We start from the raw sequence: 19,638 nt of genomic DNA, 5'->3' as shown, positions 1-19,638 counted from the left end.
CCAAATAAAATAAGCGACATATAAACAGAAAATACTAATATGATAAATCAAATCCAAATAATATATATAAGCCTATCCAAATAGTAATAGTGCGCGAGAGATACAATCCGAAAACAAAAAAAATAATAAACCCGGACCCCTACTGGGTATGCCTAACCCTTTCTCCCTGGGACCTTCCTTTGCCGCCTGTATGCCGCCGCACGGCCCGCATTAGTGACGATCATCTCCATCAGCAACTGCCTCTGGACCGCCCTGATGAACGACACCTCGATCCAACGCATCCCGCCCAAGCATCTCTATCCGCTGGAAGATCGGCAGGAGATCAATGGCGTGGTCATCCTCGGCCTGCTGGTTCTCCAGGATCTCCTCGTGTGCTAGCCTAGGAGCGCCGGGAGCGTTGGGTCTCAGCAGAGGATGTGACACCCGATAGAACCATGTGACATACCCCTCCACACTGTGCCAGTCCTGGGTGACCCGAATGCGACGATACTCCTCCGGTACCACATGACGCTCCCAATCCTCAAATATGTCAGTGAGCTGCACTCGGGTCACCGTGTCGGGAGCAGCCTCAAAAGGTGACCTAGATATCATCTGCACATATCAAACTGTCGCATGCACCGCTCAGGGAGATACCGCACCATGGTGCTGGTCCCGCATGCCAACCAGTCAGAATATAAAGATATGTCGTCAAAGGGGACAACATGAGTGTAGTCGCTAAATGGCCTCCAAGTGACGTCATCGTGCATCGTGCGGTCGAGGTACCCACGGTAGGGTCCCACTGCATTGTTCCCCATCTAGAGAACGTATCTGGCGGCCCTGGGCATGGCGTCATCATACTCATGATCAATGTGGAAGCCGTGGATGCGGGAGAAGTAAGAGATGGTCTAGCTCTGAAACACAAACACGATAATGTATTAAAAATAAATACGAAACATAAATAAATACGAAACAATTAAAATGAAACGTATCGTAAGTAGTGTGCGGGATCTAGTTGGAGGCCTCATTCAGCTTCTGGTATAGGTATGCCAGAGTAGTTGCCCCCCAGTTCCACTGGTGAACGGTAGTCAAGTCCATGAAGTAGCGGAGGTAGGTCACGTCGACGTGCCTTGCTCTCTTGTCCACAAAGATTGCAGCGCCTACCACAAACATGTACCAGCACCGGAGAGCGCAGCCACGGTGATAATGTGTAAATAGGTCGTCACCCGTATCCTCGGCTTCGGCCGCCACCACCAGGTGGTGCTCGAAATAAATGCTCAGTGTGGTGAACCGGACATGAGGCTCAGATGTCGTGATGCACTCATAGTCAGCAACTTCGGGCTCCATACCCAAATAGAGCGTCATCCACTCACTGGCTTCGATCCTCTGGATCCGGGAGTGGTGCAACAGCGACCCCCTGATCGGCAGGTGGAGAAGACACTGCACATCATGCAAGGTGATCGTCATCTCCCCAACCGGTAAGTTGAAAGAAGACGTCTCCCTGTGCCACCGCTCCACAAAGGCCCCCTGCATGTCATGGCTGATGGTGGTATACCCCGTCATGCAGAGCCCACTAATCCCTGAAGCTCTCACCGCATCGTTAAACCACTCAGCAGTTGATCTCCCATTGTTATATCTATCATAACTAAACTCATCAATGATCACCAATAGTGATACAACTAAATGACATAGATCCATCATGAAATGTGCAGCATGAAAATCACATAAAGTTGGTTTATATATGTCGATTTTCAATTGATCCAACTTTACTTTAGTGAGATCATTCAATAACTTTATTGTACAAAATGTAAGCTGTTGAATCTCAAATTGTATTAATTTGAAAAATATCAAAAATCATAATATGCATACATAATACCCAAACATAGAACATAAAATTCATAATTGACTAACTCCCACTAAACCAAAGACTCCTCAAACAGTAAAATACCCATGCGAGCAGTGTGCTCATGAAATATCTTGGATGGAAGATCTTTTGTAAGGGGATTTGCTATCATGAAGCTTGGCCCCCCAAGTGTTCTATGGAAATCTGTCCACTTTGTACCCTTTCCTTAACAACTAGAAACTTGATGTCAATATGTTTTAACTTGGTCGAGCTCCTATTATTGTTGGAATATGTGAAGGCTGATTTATTGTCATAGTATATTTTAAGTGGCCTTTCAATTCCTTCCATAATTCGCAATCAAAGACATGATTCCTTATTCCATGTGCAAATCCATGATTGTGGCTTGATCACTAATTAGGAAGTCATTCAAGCGTCGCATTTCACTCTCCCATTGTAGGATCTGATTCTTCAACATTTCATAATTTTCCCTCAAGTGGTGTTCACGTGCTCCGAGGATTTCCAAATCCCGACGTGTCTTCCTTCAATCAACATGATTTCCTTGAGATGATCTTTCAACTTCCTCTCTAAGGCAAAACTCATGTGATAAGTTCTTGAGACTCTTTAAGAAAATATGTGAGTTCTTGAATTCGATCCTCGAGCCCCTCTCTCACTTCTTTCTTCTCTTTTAGAGTGTGTTCCTAAATATTTATCCAATCATGGTTCCCCTTCTGACATTCCCTTAATTGTTGATGAAGAGAGTCCAAATCAAAGTCATCTTCTATTATGCAATCTTTCACTCGCTTCCTCTTGTCTCTTTTCATTTTAACCATATCTTATTTTTCTTTGAGTTGATCCTCATTTTGGTTAAGGTTGAATTTTACTCATTCCTTTCAATAGTGACCAAGGTTGTCAGAATCGAGTTTTTACATTGACTCGTTTTACCTAGGTAAAATCGAAACGTAAAATCATAGAGTTTACCTCATATTAAAATTATATTAAATTTGTATATACGACATATGTATACTTATATAATATTATAAATGCATTAATTATTTAAAATTTTAACTTAATTATAAAGTAAAAATATACTATATAATCATAATAAAGTGTAATCTTCACGAACTTGTATCAAACTACATAAATTTTCCACCAAATCATAAAATGTAACATCTAAAAAGATTATAAAAAAATAATAGTTTCATAAGTTTTTCGAGTTCAAAAAAACAAATATTTTCATCTTCATCTTCAACTTAATCAAAAGTTCAATGCTTCTACAACATCATCTTGATTGGAGCATTCATATTCGACTTGATTAAATCTATCTCCAAATGTTAAAGATTCTTCAATATGATAACCAAGATATGAATGTGAATAAAATAAAAAATCCATAGGAAAAATTTTATGGACCAAAAATATAAAATTTGATTATAAATTTTGACTAAAAAGTAAAATCAGGTCAAGAGTAAAATCCAATGATTTTACACGATTTCACTGATTTCAGGACGATTTAAATCACGTAAAATCGTTGCGGGATACGATTTTACCTAAAAAGGTTTTTACCTGCGATTTTACACGAAATGCTAACCTAGAAACGTGAAATCTATAGATTTTAGGTTTTAAATCGAGATTTTAACAACCTTGATAGTGACTATATTGATATTTAATTGTAACCCTTGATTCTCCTTTTCGAGCCTCAAGATGATTTCCTTGAGCTCATTACCTTCCTCTACGGGGACATCAGTTGGCTCAGCGTTCTTGGTTGGTAAGATCTCTAATAAAGGGTAGCTTGACCTGAAGAACTCTCTCTCTCTCTCTCTCTCTCTCTCTCTCTCTCTCTCTATATCTATCTATCTATCTATCTATCTATCTATCTCCCTCTTACCCACTACCTATAGGGCTCTCTAGTGACAAAGTTCTTTTTTCCAAGCTCATTCTTCTCTTTTTGTGGATTCTTTTCCAAGCTCATTCTTCTCTTTTCTACTCCAGGCTCTTCTTATCTTCTTTGCCAACTTTGATTTTCAGACCCTTCATTTATGACGAAACCCTCCAATAACCTGTCCTCAGGTTTGTCTATCATTGAGTATCCGAGTTTTTGAAGATCAAGAATCTGGCTATATCTAATGCAACCTCAGGACCCCATGAGCGGTACATAGGAAAATTCCCTATAGCTAAATATAATCTCAATCCCATCATAGTCACAAGAGTACTATGTGATATCACATTTGGTATAAGACGTTATCCGTTGAGGCCACTTGAGTTTATTCTGATTCTTGGCAAAAGTTTCTTTTTTAGATAGTGTTGCACCCCAAAATTTGCCCCATCTAATTTTACTTTTAACTGGCTTATTACTTTTAGAATCATTTGCTTATAATAGGTCATTTATGCATATATCATGCATTCATTCAACAAGGCATTTTGGTTCAAAAGGATTAACGGTCAAGAAGAGCTAGGGTTTTACCTATTTAGGGTTTCCATGACTATGGGGACTAGCTTCAATTGAGAACCCCATTATCTTGGATCAAGGCTTATGTCCTAATCAAATCTGAATATGACCATGGTGTGAATTATCTCAACAGTAGGGATCATTTGGTTCCGTTCATCAATGGAGGATTAGTCATGTTCATACCAGTGTGATAAGTCATGGTTTTGGGATTTTATTTAAAGGATTTGAACATGGAGTAGGTATCATAAGTAGCATTGATCATTGTTGGGATCGAATAATGGAAGAATATTGGGTGACATCTCAAGCGTCATTTCAAGGGGGGGTTCAAGATACATTAACAAGAACTTTGACTTATTGGTCATAGTCAACCTTGGAAAGTTGACTCTTTTACTAAAATTCATCTTTTTACGACCGATGATGTTACATTTTAAAGGCAAACCATACAAATACCATTATCAAATTTAATCATACTTTCTAGACCTGATTGAGTTATATCACATGGTGAGAGGCATCAAATGCCATTTCAACTCTCATTACATAACCAACTGTAATGTGTTTCCATACATTAGACAGTGCACCGCATTACAATACATACAGGGTTTCATATAATTAAAAGAAAAATAATTTCTACCATCTATCCTATCCTATATGTTGTTCTTCATTTTTCTCTTGCATTTTTAGTTTATATCTTGAGCTTGACTCTAAATTTATTTCTAAGTCGATCCGCTTCCGAGTTCTTCGTGACTATTCCTTCAAAGTTCTTTTCGTGACCCTGCTGCACCATATATCCAGAGTCTGCATACCATTCATTCATACCAAAAAGCAGCCCTGCAAACCTCCACAAAAAACCATGCCCTGCATTCATACATACATGAAACACAATCAAATCAAAACAGCCCCTGCTCATTCAATACACAAGGCTAAACCAAAATAATTTTACAACAACACCAAACAATCTTACACAAGGCCAAAAATACACCAAACAATAGTTTAAATTATTACACATTCATACCCAAGACTCTATATTCCTCTCAACCCAAACCAAAGCCTGCCATATGCAATTACCATAACTAATCCCATTAACTGTTTTCTTAACTTCCAATTTATCCAGTTCATAAATGACTTTTTCTAACCAACCAATCAGTTACAAACAACAGTAACTAACTTCTAAACACAACTAACAGTATACCTAACCCATTTCTAACCACCTAAACTAACTTTCCTAATAGTTTGTTACAAATCCAACTACTTTTCCTAACTGTCACTGACCTAGTACTAGCATAACAGATTAACAGAAGTTATAACCCTGCCCTAACAACTAACTGAATAACATATTCTTAACCATCTTCCAACTATCCTAACAGATCTATAACCAACTTCCAACAGCAGTTCTAACTACCGATAACAGAATTGTAATTAAAAAAAGGGGAAGAGTTACTGAAATCAAGAGTTGAACTAACCTGCAGTTCTATATAACAGAGGCTCACTCTCTCGATCCAAGTACCAGAGAGAATCACCACTTCACATTTGATCCATTCTCCCCCATCTTTCTCTCATCTTCACCATTTTTCAATCATTTTCTTCACATTCATCCTTCACTTCTCTCTCTACACCATTCTCCCCACTTCACCATTCACAATCTCTTTTCATCATCTTCTTCACCTCTTCTCAATCATCATCACCATTTCCCACTCACCATTCCCCCTCTCCATTGACCTTTATGACACTTTCATTCAATCACCACAATCATCTTTAACCTCTCCCTCTTTGAACTCTTCATCTGTCTCCATCTCAATTCTATAGAAAAAGAAATAAAAACTTCAATTAACCAAGAAAACTTCAATCATCAGAAAATATCAATTCTTCACCATCTTCAACCTCACTTAGCCATCATCTTTATCACTTTCTAGCTTGTAGTTCGTTCATTCGCGATCTTCATACCAGGTAACCCCTTTGAACTTCCTCTTTACGCCATTTTCTTCTACTTTTCTTTATGACGCAATAAAGAACGAGCATTTCCGGTTCATAACCCTAATGTATTGAACTCTACTTCACCACCTTTATCTTATAATCGGATTGCAAGGGTTTTAGGGTTTGCTCTCCGTTGAGTTAGCCTTAGGGAAGACAACACTAGAGGAATTCGAGAGCGAGAGAGTAAGAGGATTCGGAGAAGATATCGACGTTGTTTCGTTGGTGAGGAAAAGATGAGAGTGAACGAAAGACGAGGGTCTCGATGAAGCTGAAACATCACAATACAAACCCTAGTTCCCAATTCCATTTTTCCTTTTTTTTTTAATTCTATTAATCATTTGTTTTTGTTTTATTTTAATTTTGAATAAGTAAAAATCTAATGGATCAATAAGCAATCTTGGGCCTGAAACTACGCTATACATCCCCTCTGGCCCATTGTCATGTTTTGGCAACAAAAATCTTTACAAGGAAGACAATCTATTATGGGCCAGTCATGACTAAGCCCACACACTCCTTTTTTCACCATACAAAATTCTGACATACAAAAACTGTCTTGGGCCTAAACTACTATTCGTACACCCCCACTGGCCCAAGTTCCTTTTGACATACCAAAAATCTGAACAACAAAAATAGTTTGTTGGGCCAACACCTTTTGGGCCCATCGTTTTGCTAATCACACCATTTGATTCAATGTGCACCCCCTGACCTTTTTTAATTAATGAATTTAGGTTTTTCTTAGATTTATTTTCATATCTTCTTAGGTAACAAAAATACTAATTTTCCTCCTTTATTTTTAGACTTTAATATGATTTTTGACATATAAAAATATACACAAAAATATTAGTTTTTAGGTTAATCATTTTAATTTCTTTTGTTCAAATTAGAATTCCTTTTGACACATAAAATCATAAAAAATAAATAGTCCTTAATTCAATTTTGTACTATATTTTGCATCTTTATTTTCATGTTTAGATGCTATGTTTCAAGCCTTTTTTAATTCAATTTTTGTACTAATATTGTATCATGTTTACATTGATTTTTACCTATAATTTTGATCTCATTTGTACGTTCCCTTTAGTTCTTAGGACCTATAATATTCACATAACCTTTAGGTTAGTCTTTTCTCTCAAAAATCCTATAATTTTAGGTAGAATCTTAATTTGACAATTTAGGACTTAGACACTTCTCTTAGTTCATATAAGACTAGATTCCCTTATTTTCCCTTTTCAACTTTAAAACATTTAATAAAGGACGACGCGAATCATGCTACTACTTCTTTTATAATGGGGAAAGAAATGATTGGGGCGTAGGCCCCAGTGTATTTATTTTCTACTTAGTGGGAGAAATGATTGAGGTGTAGGCCTCAATGTATTTCTTAACCGTTATTTAGAGAAATGATTGAGGTGTATGCCTTGGTGTATGCCTTGGTGTATTTCTCTAAACACTTAAACTTTTGGGGTATGATTCAAGTCACAAATAAATTCCCTTTAAAAGACACCTAACCAAAAACACTTAAAACATCTAATAAATGTTCAAATTAAAACAAAGTAATGAAGTGGTGCGAAGCCTAGTAGTGGGTTTTGTTCATCATGGAATTACACCTAAAAAATACAAACCAATTTTCTCTCTTCTCTCTTGCCTCCGAGGCATTCTTTCTCTTGCCCCTAGGGCTTTCTTTCCCATTAATCGGACATGTTGCTTCCTTTCGATCACTAGACAGGTAACGCATAAGACTCCACTCAACGAGCTGTTGTTCTAATGCTAGATTGTGAATGTAACTTCGTCCACTAAGAAACACAAAAAAAAACAAAAACTATTGAGCCGAACTACGGCACTCTGATTCCCGAAAAGGATACGTATGCATTAGGTCGTTGGGCCTAAGCGAGCACAACTATTTATAAACCTTATTTCCCCGTGTTTCCTTTTTTTTGCATGAATTCCCTTAGCATTAAGATTTAGATTTATAGTAAACACCCTTGCGTAACCGACTGCTTACCCGATCTTTGGTCGCAAGAGCTTTTATTATCCTTTTTTTTATTCCAGGTTTTTTGATATTCCTTTCCCTCGATGGGATAAATATATTAGTGGCGACTCTGTTGTTCTATTTTTGCGAGCGTGCGACAGATAAATGAGTTAAAAACCAATTATAAAGTAGGGGAGTGAAACATAGAATCATCCCCTAATTTCTTATCATGTCTAAAATGGAGGTAATAATAGACATTAACAAGGTAGGAACCGATGTCTGGGACAAGAAAATACCAATAGCGGTCATATGAACGAAATATTCTATATTAAGAAATAAGAGGATCCCATAGATAGAAGAGTTAGGACAACGTTGAAAAGCTTTCTGATTTTCTATTTTGGCAAATGTCGAAACTCTCTATTCTAAGTATTTTTTTAGAAACCTAGAGTATTTCCTTTAGTTTCAAGGCTAGGAGAAGCATCATTGTTTTCCATGTATGTAATATTGGCTATCATCTAATAACATGGAAGTTACCATAAAATTAGTGAAGGAGCATTGATCCTTCACATAAGGCCTATCATATATTGATAAGTGCCAAAGTGCAGTTATTTTTGTATATAGTTACAACACTTATCGTCTCTTTTTCCTCAACTTGAGCGTGAATGCATACATTTTTGTTATATTTATACATATTAGGTATTATTCTATTTTTCGATTCATTTATGTACCGTTTAATAGTTTTCTATTCATTTTGTAGGTACTGATGAATATTTGGAGCATGAGCAATAAAGTGTCAAAACACACCGCTTCAAACGCACGATTTTGAGCAATTCATCAACAAATAAGGCTCAAAAACAAATATGAGAAAAAATATAAATTTTGTATATATTAAGTCATTTTTAGATAGAATATTTAATAGGCTTTCCAACGCTTCGAATCGGGCACAAATCAGAGTTACTGCTCTCAAGTTATGGCAAAAATAATATTGCTGATTTTTTTCATGATAGCACAGAGCGCCTTCTGAGTGCGCAAAGCGCTTCCTGCAACTTTGAAAATTCAATAAATAGGGAAAATATGATTTTTTTAGGTATGGGTTGGGTATTTTTGAGTCCCAACACCATGACAACCATTTTTTTAATAGAGAGGGCTTGAAAACAACAATGGAGCTTTCATTTTGATGATCCAGAATCGAATTGCTCATCAATCGGAGTTGACAACCCGGGAGATTTGTGATTCTTCTTCTCTTATCTCTATGTATTCTTTATTTTTTGGTTTTTTTTGTAATTTTACTCTAAACCTATGTATATTTGTTACTCTATTATTGTATAAAGTTTGCTTTACAAATCTTTGTGGTGTTTCTTTGTTTTTTTTGCTTAATTGCTTTCGATTGTGATGTCATACACATATATCTCATGAATCTTGATTAGGGAGATATCTGTTAGCTTTAGATTCTAGAGATAGATTTGGGGTTAACATCTATATAATATCAGAGTTTAATGTCTCAGTGTTATTCGACCGGTTGAGACTTTGTCGAAAGAGCACTATGGTTGAACCCTCGTCGGTGTTGGAGAATTGGACATTCATGTGAGGTATATTTTTGTGATTATGATGAGTATTGTAAGTTAAATGCATCTGAGTGATATGTTTAAATTTTTGACGAGTAGTTTTACATTCGTGCCGGATTAGTTTCTCCACTCGAAAGTGCATTTATTTTCTGTTTATAATTTACTTTTTTGAACTTTACTTAAAACTCATTTAACCTAAACTCAAGAACTAAGAATGCGTAGAACGACAATTCTTTCCAACCAATCCCTATGGAGATGATAAATTACCAAAATAATATTTCCAAATATTTTGTTGCTTTCCTTCTACTGCTTCAACAAAATGGCGTAGTTGTCGAGAATCAGTGTTTCTATTGGATCGCATTGTGATAGTTTCTTTGTGTTTGAGTTTTGTAGATGTCATATGTATTGATACTTGTATACTTGTGTATAGTTATACATACTTCAATTTTGTTTGGTGAGCTGACTAAACAAGTTGAACTCGGGTTAGCTCTTTAGATACAAATCTTCCCTTTTCAACTTGTTTATTCATTTTCCTCATTCCATTTTGTAAAAATAGCATTTCGAGGAGGAAGTTACTACCCCTGACACAATAAATGCGTCGATATGATGATATAAAACAAGCGCTTGTTGGGAGGTACCCAAACTTTGGTAAATTTTGTTGAGTTATGTAAATGAGATATGTAAAAGTTAAGTGGAGTTTCATCAATGTTGCTGCTTGCTGGACTGGTTTTTCTAGTTCTGGTGTGGCTTGCTTAGCGTGCGCTGCTGTGCAGAGCCAATGAGTTCTTTTCATTTTTCCACTTGCCTCTCCTTTTTCCCACTTCCACCAAGGCTTTATAGTATAGTAATTAATAGTAATATTTTTAATTCTTTTTGTTTTTGTTTGGACTCAAATTTTGGCCCGATCACTTGAAGTCGCATTTGGTGATTCTCTGAGTTTGATTTTTTCAACATGCCAAGTGTGCGGTAATGATATTATTCAAATTTGATACACGCCAGGTACTCGTTTATCGCTTTGTATAGCATAGCATATTTATGAAACTTATCATTTGTATAATTATCATGCCATTCATTCTTTGTGCACTACTTGCTTTTTGATTGAATAACTTTAGTTCCCTTTTTATCCATAAATGTGAGGAAGCTTTCCATTGTTCACATATGTTGGAAGCCACAATTCTTGTTTTAACTAGATTTTATTATGCTTAATATTTTATTTGTGTTGATTGTATGAATGCATGAAAAGGATCAAGTAAATTTTTGTTTCATTTTGAGCACAACTATCGTGACCAAATAGTCAATTCCACACCTTGTGAGTGTTGATCATTTGTATCCCTTTTGAGCATTTTGCCAATGTCCATAATGTTTTGCTAAATACTTGTCTATGAGTGTTTGGTTCTCCTTTTTGTATGGATGTTGATTCTTTATTTTCTTGAACCCTCAACCTTGATTTTTGGTTTGAATTTTTACCTTGCCTTATAAATTATGGAGTATTCACACTTTGATATTGGTCGAATTCAAGTTGGGATACATAAATTGTTGCTACTTATTTGGTTGTTGCTATGAGGTTGAAAAATAAAAAATGTGAAAAACAAAGAAGAGAAAAATAAAAAAAAAAAAGAGAAAAATAATTGAAAAAGAAAAAGAAAAAAGAGTATGGAATAATTGTGCAAATAAGTAGTATGTTTTGGTTGGACAACTTGAGATAAAGAAGAAGTTTGATTGAAATTTTGTTGCTTGAAACTTTGTGGATTGAAGACTCCCTTAGGTTTAAGCAAGTTTTTGTTTCGACTAACTTTAGGAATTATCCTTTGTTTGTTAACCAATCTACATTACAATCTTGAAAAACCCTTGTGATTCTTGATTTTCTATTTTTAATATGATTTTTGGATGAATACATAATTTAGTCTTTTGTTTGCTGCAAAATTGTTGGATGAGTGTCAAAGTCCCTCACCTTTGTGTATTTTTCATCTATTGATGAATTTTGCTAGGTGTGATTCATGATGTGAGCTTGTATTATTTTAGAATGATTAACATGATTTTTGCTAGGTGTGATTCATGATGTGAGCTATGTTGTCATTGTAGGATTGTGATAAGTATTTATCTTGTTGTGCGTTTTTGTTTGAACCGTACATTTGTCTTTCGTTTTAAAAACTTGTTGATTCACAATTTTTTAGTTTATTACTTTTGATTATTTGATTTATTTGACCTTTGTTTGAGGACAAACAAGTTTTTTTAGGGATAGTTTTATAAGTGCTAAAGTGTAGTTATTTTTGTATATAGTTTTGCGGCACTTATGGTCTCTTTTTCCTCAACTTGTGCGTGAATACACACGTTTTCGTTATGTTTGTACATATTAGGTATTCTTCGAGTTTTTTATTCATTTATGTACCGTTTAATATTTTTCTATTTATTTGTGGGTATTGATCCATATTTGGAGCATGAGCAATAAAGTGTCGATCACACCGCTTCAAATGCACGATTTTGAGCAATTCATCAATGAATAAGGCTCAAAAAAAATATGATAAAAATCATCAATTTTGTATATATTAAGTCATTTTTAGATAGGAAATTTAATATGCTTTCCAACACTTTGAACCGGGCGCAAATAGGAGTTACGGTTCTCGAGTTATGGAAAAAATATTAGTACTGATTTTTTCATGACAACATAGACCGCACGAAGCGCCTTCTGAGTGCGTGAAGCGTGCCCTGCGACTTTGGAATTCAATAATAGGGGAAATGTGATTATTTTTTAGACATGGGTTGGTTATTTTTGAGTCCCAACACCATCACAACCATTTTTTAATAGAGAGGGCATGAAAACAACAATGGGGCTTTCATTTTGATGATCCAGAGTCGGATTGCTCATCAATCAGAGTTGACAAACCGAGAGATTTGTGATTCTTCTTCTATTATCTCTATGTATTCTCTATTTGTTGGGTTTGTTTGTAAGTTTACTCTAACCCTTTGTATATTTGTTACTCTTTTGTTGTATAAAGTTTACTTTATAAATCTTTGTCGGTGTTTCATTGATCTTTTTGCTTAAATGCTTTAGATTTGCGTCGTTATAGGCATATAGATCATGATTCCAGATTAGGGGGATTTCTTTTAGCTTTAGATTCTAAAGATAGGTTTGGCGTTAACATCCATATAATCTTGGAGTTTAATGCCTCTGTGTTATTCGACCGGTTGAGACATTGTATAAAGAAAAATATGGTTGAACATCCTCAGCAGGTTAGGAAACACCAATGTCATTACGAGCTACATCTAACTCAAGAGCATTCGTTTTCTAAATTTTAGGTTCCCGCGGCTTTGGAACATAAGAGCTTTTTGGGGTTCTTAGCATTCTGCAATTGTGTACCACATGATCCATTTTTCTGTAAAGACTGCAGAACTTGGGTAAGTTTTCATATTCCATATCTGAAAAAATGCATAGCCTTCTCTTTCAACCAAGACATTATGATTCAAAGTAAGCGCCAAGTCCATATCTATCAAAACTCGAATGAATTGCCCAAAGGTACGGTCCACCATAGACTTAGATGTTGCAGCATCCACACAAACCGGTGTACCAATGTGGCTAGAAATAGTAAATATCTGCGGCCTCTAGTATTCCTGTGACAACCCATAGAATTTAACTCACACTTGAGTAGAAATGTTGTTTTGTACTGATGAATTGAAATCCCTGGTCAAAGCAAACAACTTTAAAGAACTTGGATTTAAGCTGATAGATCCCAATCCTTGCGCATATCTTCTGTACCTGAGAAAGTAAATTCATATTATCCTTTACTCAATGACTGAACACCCCAGTTCTTCACTTCTGGCCAAATAAGAGCATGCTTTTTCCTGAGCGTAGCCACAACAAGTGGCGCAGTTCCCTTTGGCCACAAAACTCTCCCATAAAGATTGTTCTTACATTCATCGATTCCTGCTTCACATTCTTCCTCCGGTATGGTGATATAAGGGCGATCCATTTTGATAATGGGTTGAGGGAGCTGCGATATGGGAATATTACAAACCCCTTTCAAATCTTAAGCGAAATACTTTCCAGACTGAGGTTTCAGAGTGGTCGAAGGAGAAAGAGAAGGAGTTTTAATTGAATTAGTATTGAGGATTGATTTGGTTTCTGGAAACAAATAATCGAGATCCATGGCGGAATCTGAGAATCAAATGAAAAGGGGGTTAGGGTTCACTGTTTCAACAAATATGGTAAAATCATCCTTATATAAAATCACTCCTTTAGCACCCCTCTCTTTCAATCAACAGGCCATAGATTCAAGTCCCATTCGTTTTGGCCTTAAAGTGTAGTAAGAAACATTAAAACTTAACCAGAGAAAAATTGGAGAAAGTTATCAGTCATCTCATATTAATTTGATTTTTCCTTATAGCATTTCAATTTTTTTATAGCACTAACTTTGACTCTTTTCTTTTTGGGATTAAACAACTCAAAAAAAAATTTATTCCTATTGATAAGTGTGGACTGTAATCAATATATACAAGCTTTGTATTTTATTTTAGGTAATTTCTTTATCCACTTCCTTGCCTTCTTGGCAATCCCTAGCAAAATTCCATAAATTCCCCTATAATTTGGAGATGCATCTCTGAAGACGTAAAAAAGGGTTATTTCGAAGTTGTATCTCCGAAATCAATTATTTAAATAAAAGGTGTTTTACGGAGATGCATCTCCGAAAACAACAAAAAATAATTTCGAAGATGCATCTCCAAAGATACCTGCATTTTTCTGTTAATTCAAAACAGTCTCCCCCTCTTTTGATTCTACCTAAAACACAAATTTTTCAACACAACACCTATTTCTTCCAACTACTACACAAACATAATTTTCTCTACAACTCATTCCAACTATTAATAAGCATTCAAAATCTCATTCAACATCAACTCCAATCATCAACAAATTGTAAGTTCTCTTATTTTGATTTCTAGGTTGTTTATGTTATTAGGGCATTTATAAATTAGCAAAATGTTATAGGGTTAAGTTATTGTATGTCAACGAGTGTGTTTAGAAAGGAAAAAAAATGGATTTTGAAGCATTTAGGGCAAGAAGTGGGTTTCTGGATAAATGGAGTCTCGTAGACCTCTGACCAGTTTCGGAAATGCACTTCCAAAATGTAGTCTGAATTATTATTTTTTTTATTTTCTTAATTGTTTCGTCGTCTTACCGGTTTCAATTTTTTCAGGAAAATTTCAAGAAACCAGGCACGACTTATATAGGGTAGGGAGAACCAGACGACACTGGTTCCCCGTGAGGATGAGGAGGAGATGGGAGTTGAAGGGGAGGAGATACTCGATGTTCACCCTGAGCACGACGAGGATGCATGCACAAGAGGAGGACTACCTGGGAGGGACTACAGATACATCTGTGTTGGTTTACTACCATAAACACGCTGCTCGACGTGTTTGGGAGGGAGAGGTAGTTTTTTTAATTACATTTTATAATTTAACCGATTTTTATTTAAGTTTTTATTCCACTTTTTCCTAACGGTCTTACTAACAATATTTTTTATTTTTGTTTTTGTTGTGACACGAACGGGCGACCATAAAATTCGTGAACCATGCGCGGAAAATATTTGATCTGTTTAAATATTTGATAACTAAAAAAAAAGTCGGTAAATCAAAATTAAGAATAAAGAAATTTATTTTCTTCTAGCATTCTCAAAAGCATTTCGATTTTTTATAGCACTAACTTTGACTCTTTTTTTTTGGGATTACACAACTAAAAAAAATAAAAAAAATATTTCCATTGATAAGTCTAGACAGTAGTCAATATTTACAAGCTTTGTATTTTATTTTAGACAATTTCTTTATCCACATCTTTGCTTTCTTGGCAATCCCTAGAGAAATTCAATAAATGCCCCTATAATTCAGAGATGCATCTTTGAAGACGTAAAAAAGGGTTATTTCGAAGTTGCATCTCCGAAATCAATATTTTTTTTATATAAAATATGTGTTTTCGAAAATGCATCTTCGAAAACATCATAAAAATTATTTTGAAGAAGCATCTCCGACGATAACTGCATTTTTCTGTTAATTCAAAACAGCCTCCCCCTCTTTTCATTCTACCTAAAACACAAATATTTCAACACAACACCCATTTCTTCCAACTACTACACAAATATAATTTGCTCTACAACTTATTCCAACTATTGACAAGAATTCAAAGTCTCATTCACCATCAACTCCAATCATCAACAAATTGTAAGTTCTTTTATTTTGAACTCTAGGTTGTTTATGTTGATGATTGTTTATGGTGAATTCTAGGTTGTTTATGTTGATGATTGTAATTTATATATATATATATATATATATATATATATATATATATATATATATATATATATATATTACACTTTTTTATTTCTTCTTTCAATTTTAATATCAAATAGTACATTAAATTTAATCCATTTCTCATATATATTTTAAATCTTTTTTTACAATCAAACATCGAAAAAATTGAAATAACTAGATTTTAAAAAATAATTACAAAAAAAACAACATTTTAAAAATATTTACTTAAGTAACTAAGTTTGGAGGTTCCCTACACATAGGAGCCACCCTCATGGTGTAACGCCCTTTTACACTCTAAGATATTCTTTTCGGGTAAATAATAAATATTGAATCACAAATCAACAACAAGAGTGTCACATCTTCATATAAAATATTATAATAAAGCATTTTGCTCCGTAACACGGGTTTTAAAAATCATTTATGACAAATGTCTCATAATAACAACAATAACACTTCAACTACTTGCAGCGGAATTCATAGTCTCATAAATCACTTCATTTAGTTCATCAACATCAAAACATTTTTGTTCAATATCAAAAGACATCATCAAATGTATTCAACATAGTAAAACTCATAAAATAGGTTTATCATAATGATTGAACTTTAATTCAAGTGTTTCCCGCTCAATGTTATGATACCTAAGCAAAACCTCTAACAATAACGAAAATAAATGAATAACTCCACCCTATCCTCAAACTTCTACGATCTATTTTCGATTACCTGCAAGTTACCCACGTATAGAGGCAACATTTCCAAGCAGAAAGGGTGAGTAATCACAAATCATTATAAAAGGTATAAGAAATAAATATAGTAGTTACACAAAAATTAACAAAGATTCCACATATCATCATACTTCACATTAATACTCACGTTTTCACCTCATTAATTCATGCACATCATCATCATGTCATCAAATCAGCAATCTTTACCAAGACATCGTTAATTCTCACCAAAACATTACTTTATCAATCATAATGTAATATCACAAAGAACACAGTGCAACATCATTGACTCATGCATGTGGTGCCAACATACCATAAGTGTTAGAACAAGATTTGTTCTGATCAATATTCTTGTTTTGATGATAACATTATATATGAATTTTGTATAAGACAATGTGGTACTCTAATCCTTTGCATTTTCCATTTCAGGAAATATATAAGGAGTATGCACAAATCAGTGCTAAGAAGCTATGACTCAAGAAGTTCTGGATGGCTGAATCAGAACATGCTCTGGCAAGACATCAGAAGATGGTCAAGCAGAATCAGAACATGGACTATGAAGCATCAGAAGAACATGAGTTCAGAAGCAGAAGCATTGAAGTTCTTATTGGTATCACGCTAAAGCTCTTCAAAGTCAGAAGACAAGAAGATGCTCTGCACCAAGCTGTTTGACTCTGATATTTAAACGTTGTATCGACAAATCTGAGATCAGAAGCAAGTACAAGATGACAGGCTACTCTGATTACAAAAATAACGTTAGAAGCTACTAAAGGCAAAGTCAGTGAAAGCAGCAAAAGCATGGCTCGAGGTAGTTGACAAAAGTGTGAAACATTAAATTCAAAGATGTACGATGCACGCAACGCATTAAATGCTCCCAACGGTCATCTTCTCAAACGCCTATAAATAGAAGTTCTGATGAGAAGCTGAATACACAACTCTTGCGCAAAATACAGAAACGCTGTCAATTTCAAAAGCTCTCAAACTTCATCTTCAACGAACCAGGATAAAAATCATTGTGCAAATCACTCTAAGGGGGTGGACTGGAGTAGTTTCGTTAACAACGAACCAGGATAAAAATCATTGTGCAAATTGTTTTTATCTTAAGAGTTTTTAAAGTCACACTTATTCAAACCCCCCTTTCTAAGTGTTTTTCTATCCTTCAATTGGCATCAGAGCGCCGGTTCTAGGTGCAAGCACTTAACCGTGTTAGAAAAAGATTCAGGGAGAAAAAAACAAAGTCTATATGGCTGAGGGAAATACTGCAGCTGGTTTTACTGATCAAAACAACAATGAAAATGGAAACGATGGCTACACTAGACCACCAGTATTTGATGGTGAAAATTTTGAATACTGGAAAGATAGACTCGAAAGTTACTTTCTTTGTTTAGATGATGACTTATGGGATCTTCTCATGGATGGTTACAAACATCCTGTTAAAGCTAGTGGAGCAAAGCTGACTAGACAAGAAATGAGTGATAATCAAAAGAAGCAATTCAAAAATTATCACAAGTCAAGGATTGTTCTACTGAATGCTATTTCTCATGCTGAATATGAGAAGATATCATTCTCTGACTATGACATTTATGAATCATTGAAGATGACTCATGAAGGAAACACCCAAGTCAAGGAGACTAAAGCTCTTGCATTAATCCAGAAGTATGAAGCCTTCAAGATGGAGGATGATGAAAATATTGAAACAATGTTCTCAAGATTTCAAACTCTAACTACTGGATTAAGAGTACTTGACAAGGGATATACAAAGGCTGATCACGTCAAGAAGATCATCAGAAGCTTTCCCAGAAGGTGGGCCCTATGGTGACTGCATTCAAGATTGCCAAGAATCTGAATGAAGTTTCTCTTGAAGAGCTGATCAGTGCTTTGAGGAGTCATGAAATAGAGTTAGATGCAAATGAACCTCAGAAGAAAGGTAAGTCTATTGCATTAAAATCTAAAAATAAAAATGAACTAACGCTTTTCAGGCTGAAGAAGAAGATTCTGAAGAATCAGAAGAAGAAGAAGAAGTCTCTATGATTTCCAGAAGAGTAAATCAACTTTGGAAAAGCAAGCAGAGAAAGTTCAAGAACTTTAGGAGCTCTAAGAGACCTGAAAAAAGGAGAATCTTCTAGAAAATGAAGATTTGATAAGAAGAAGGTGACTTGCTTTGAATGCAAAGAACCAGGTCACTACAAGAACGAGTGTCCAAAGCTTTAGAGGTAAAAGCCCAAGAAGAAGTTCGAGAAAAAGAAAAGCTTGATGGCTACTTGGGATGAATCAGATTCTTCACACCAAGAATCAGACTCTGAAGATGAGCAAGCTAATATAGCTTTGATGGCCACCGTTGATGAATCAGAATCTACATCAGACTCATATTCTGAAGAGGTATTTTCTGAACTATCTAGAGAAGAGTTAGTTTCCAGTCTAACAGAACTTCTGGAACTCAAGGCTCATCTTAGTATCAAATACAAAAAGATGAATAAGCTCTTTGAATCTGAAACTAAGAAGCTTGAAGTAGAAAATTATGAACTTTAGGAAAAAGTTTTAAAATTATCCAAAGATGGTGAATCATCTTCTAGTTCAGAAAAATCTATTCCAAGCATGAATAATATTCTCAAGGAATATGACTTGAGTTTTAGAAAGTTTCTATCTAGAGGTATTGGCAGAAGTCAGCTAGCCTTTATGATATATGTTGTTAGTGGAAACAAGAGAGTTGGCACAGGCTATGTGGGTGAAACCCCATACAAACTTGAATCTGTTGAAGAGATGAAAATCTCATACAACCCATTGTATGATCAATTCAAGTATGGCCACTCCCATGATATTAGGCTCACATCACATGCTAAAAGTTTCCATATAACACA

General features: G+C 35.2%; 1 protein-coding gene across 1 annotated transcript; it reads right to left on the bottom strand.

Moving 5' to 3' along the window:
• Positions 1-5,078: 5,078 nt before the first annotated feature.
• On the bottom strand, positions 5,079-13,729 carry LOC131627863 (uncharacterized; the record flags this gene model as incomplete). Its single annotated transcript, XM_058898724.1, has 5 exons — positions 13,546-13,729; positions 13,320-13,440; positions 6,004-6,059; positions 5,275-5,390; positions 5,079-5,117 (listed from the first exon to the last, which is right to left on the bottom strand). Coding segments are annotated over exons 1-5 (516 nt in total), but the record flags the coding sequence as incomplete, so codon positions are not given.
• Between the last annotated feature and the right edge of the window lie 5,909 nt (positions 13,730-19,638).

This window comes from Vicia villosa, unplaced genomic scaffold (genome assembly GCF_029867415.1).
Source record: "Vicia villosa cultivar HV-30 ecotype Madison, WI unplaced genomic scaffold, Vvil1.0 ctg.000406F_1_1, whole genome shotgun sequence".
Lineage (NCBI taxonomy): Eukaryota > Viridiplantae > Streptophyta > Magnoliopsida > Fabales > Fabaceae > Vicia > Vicia villosa.
This window is presented reverse-complemented; position numbering and strand designations above follow the sequence as displayed.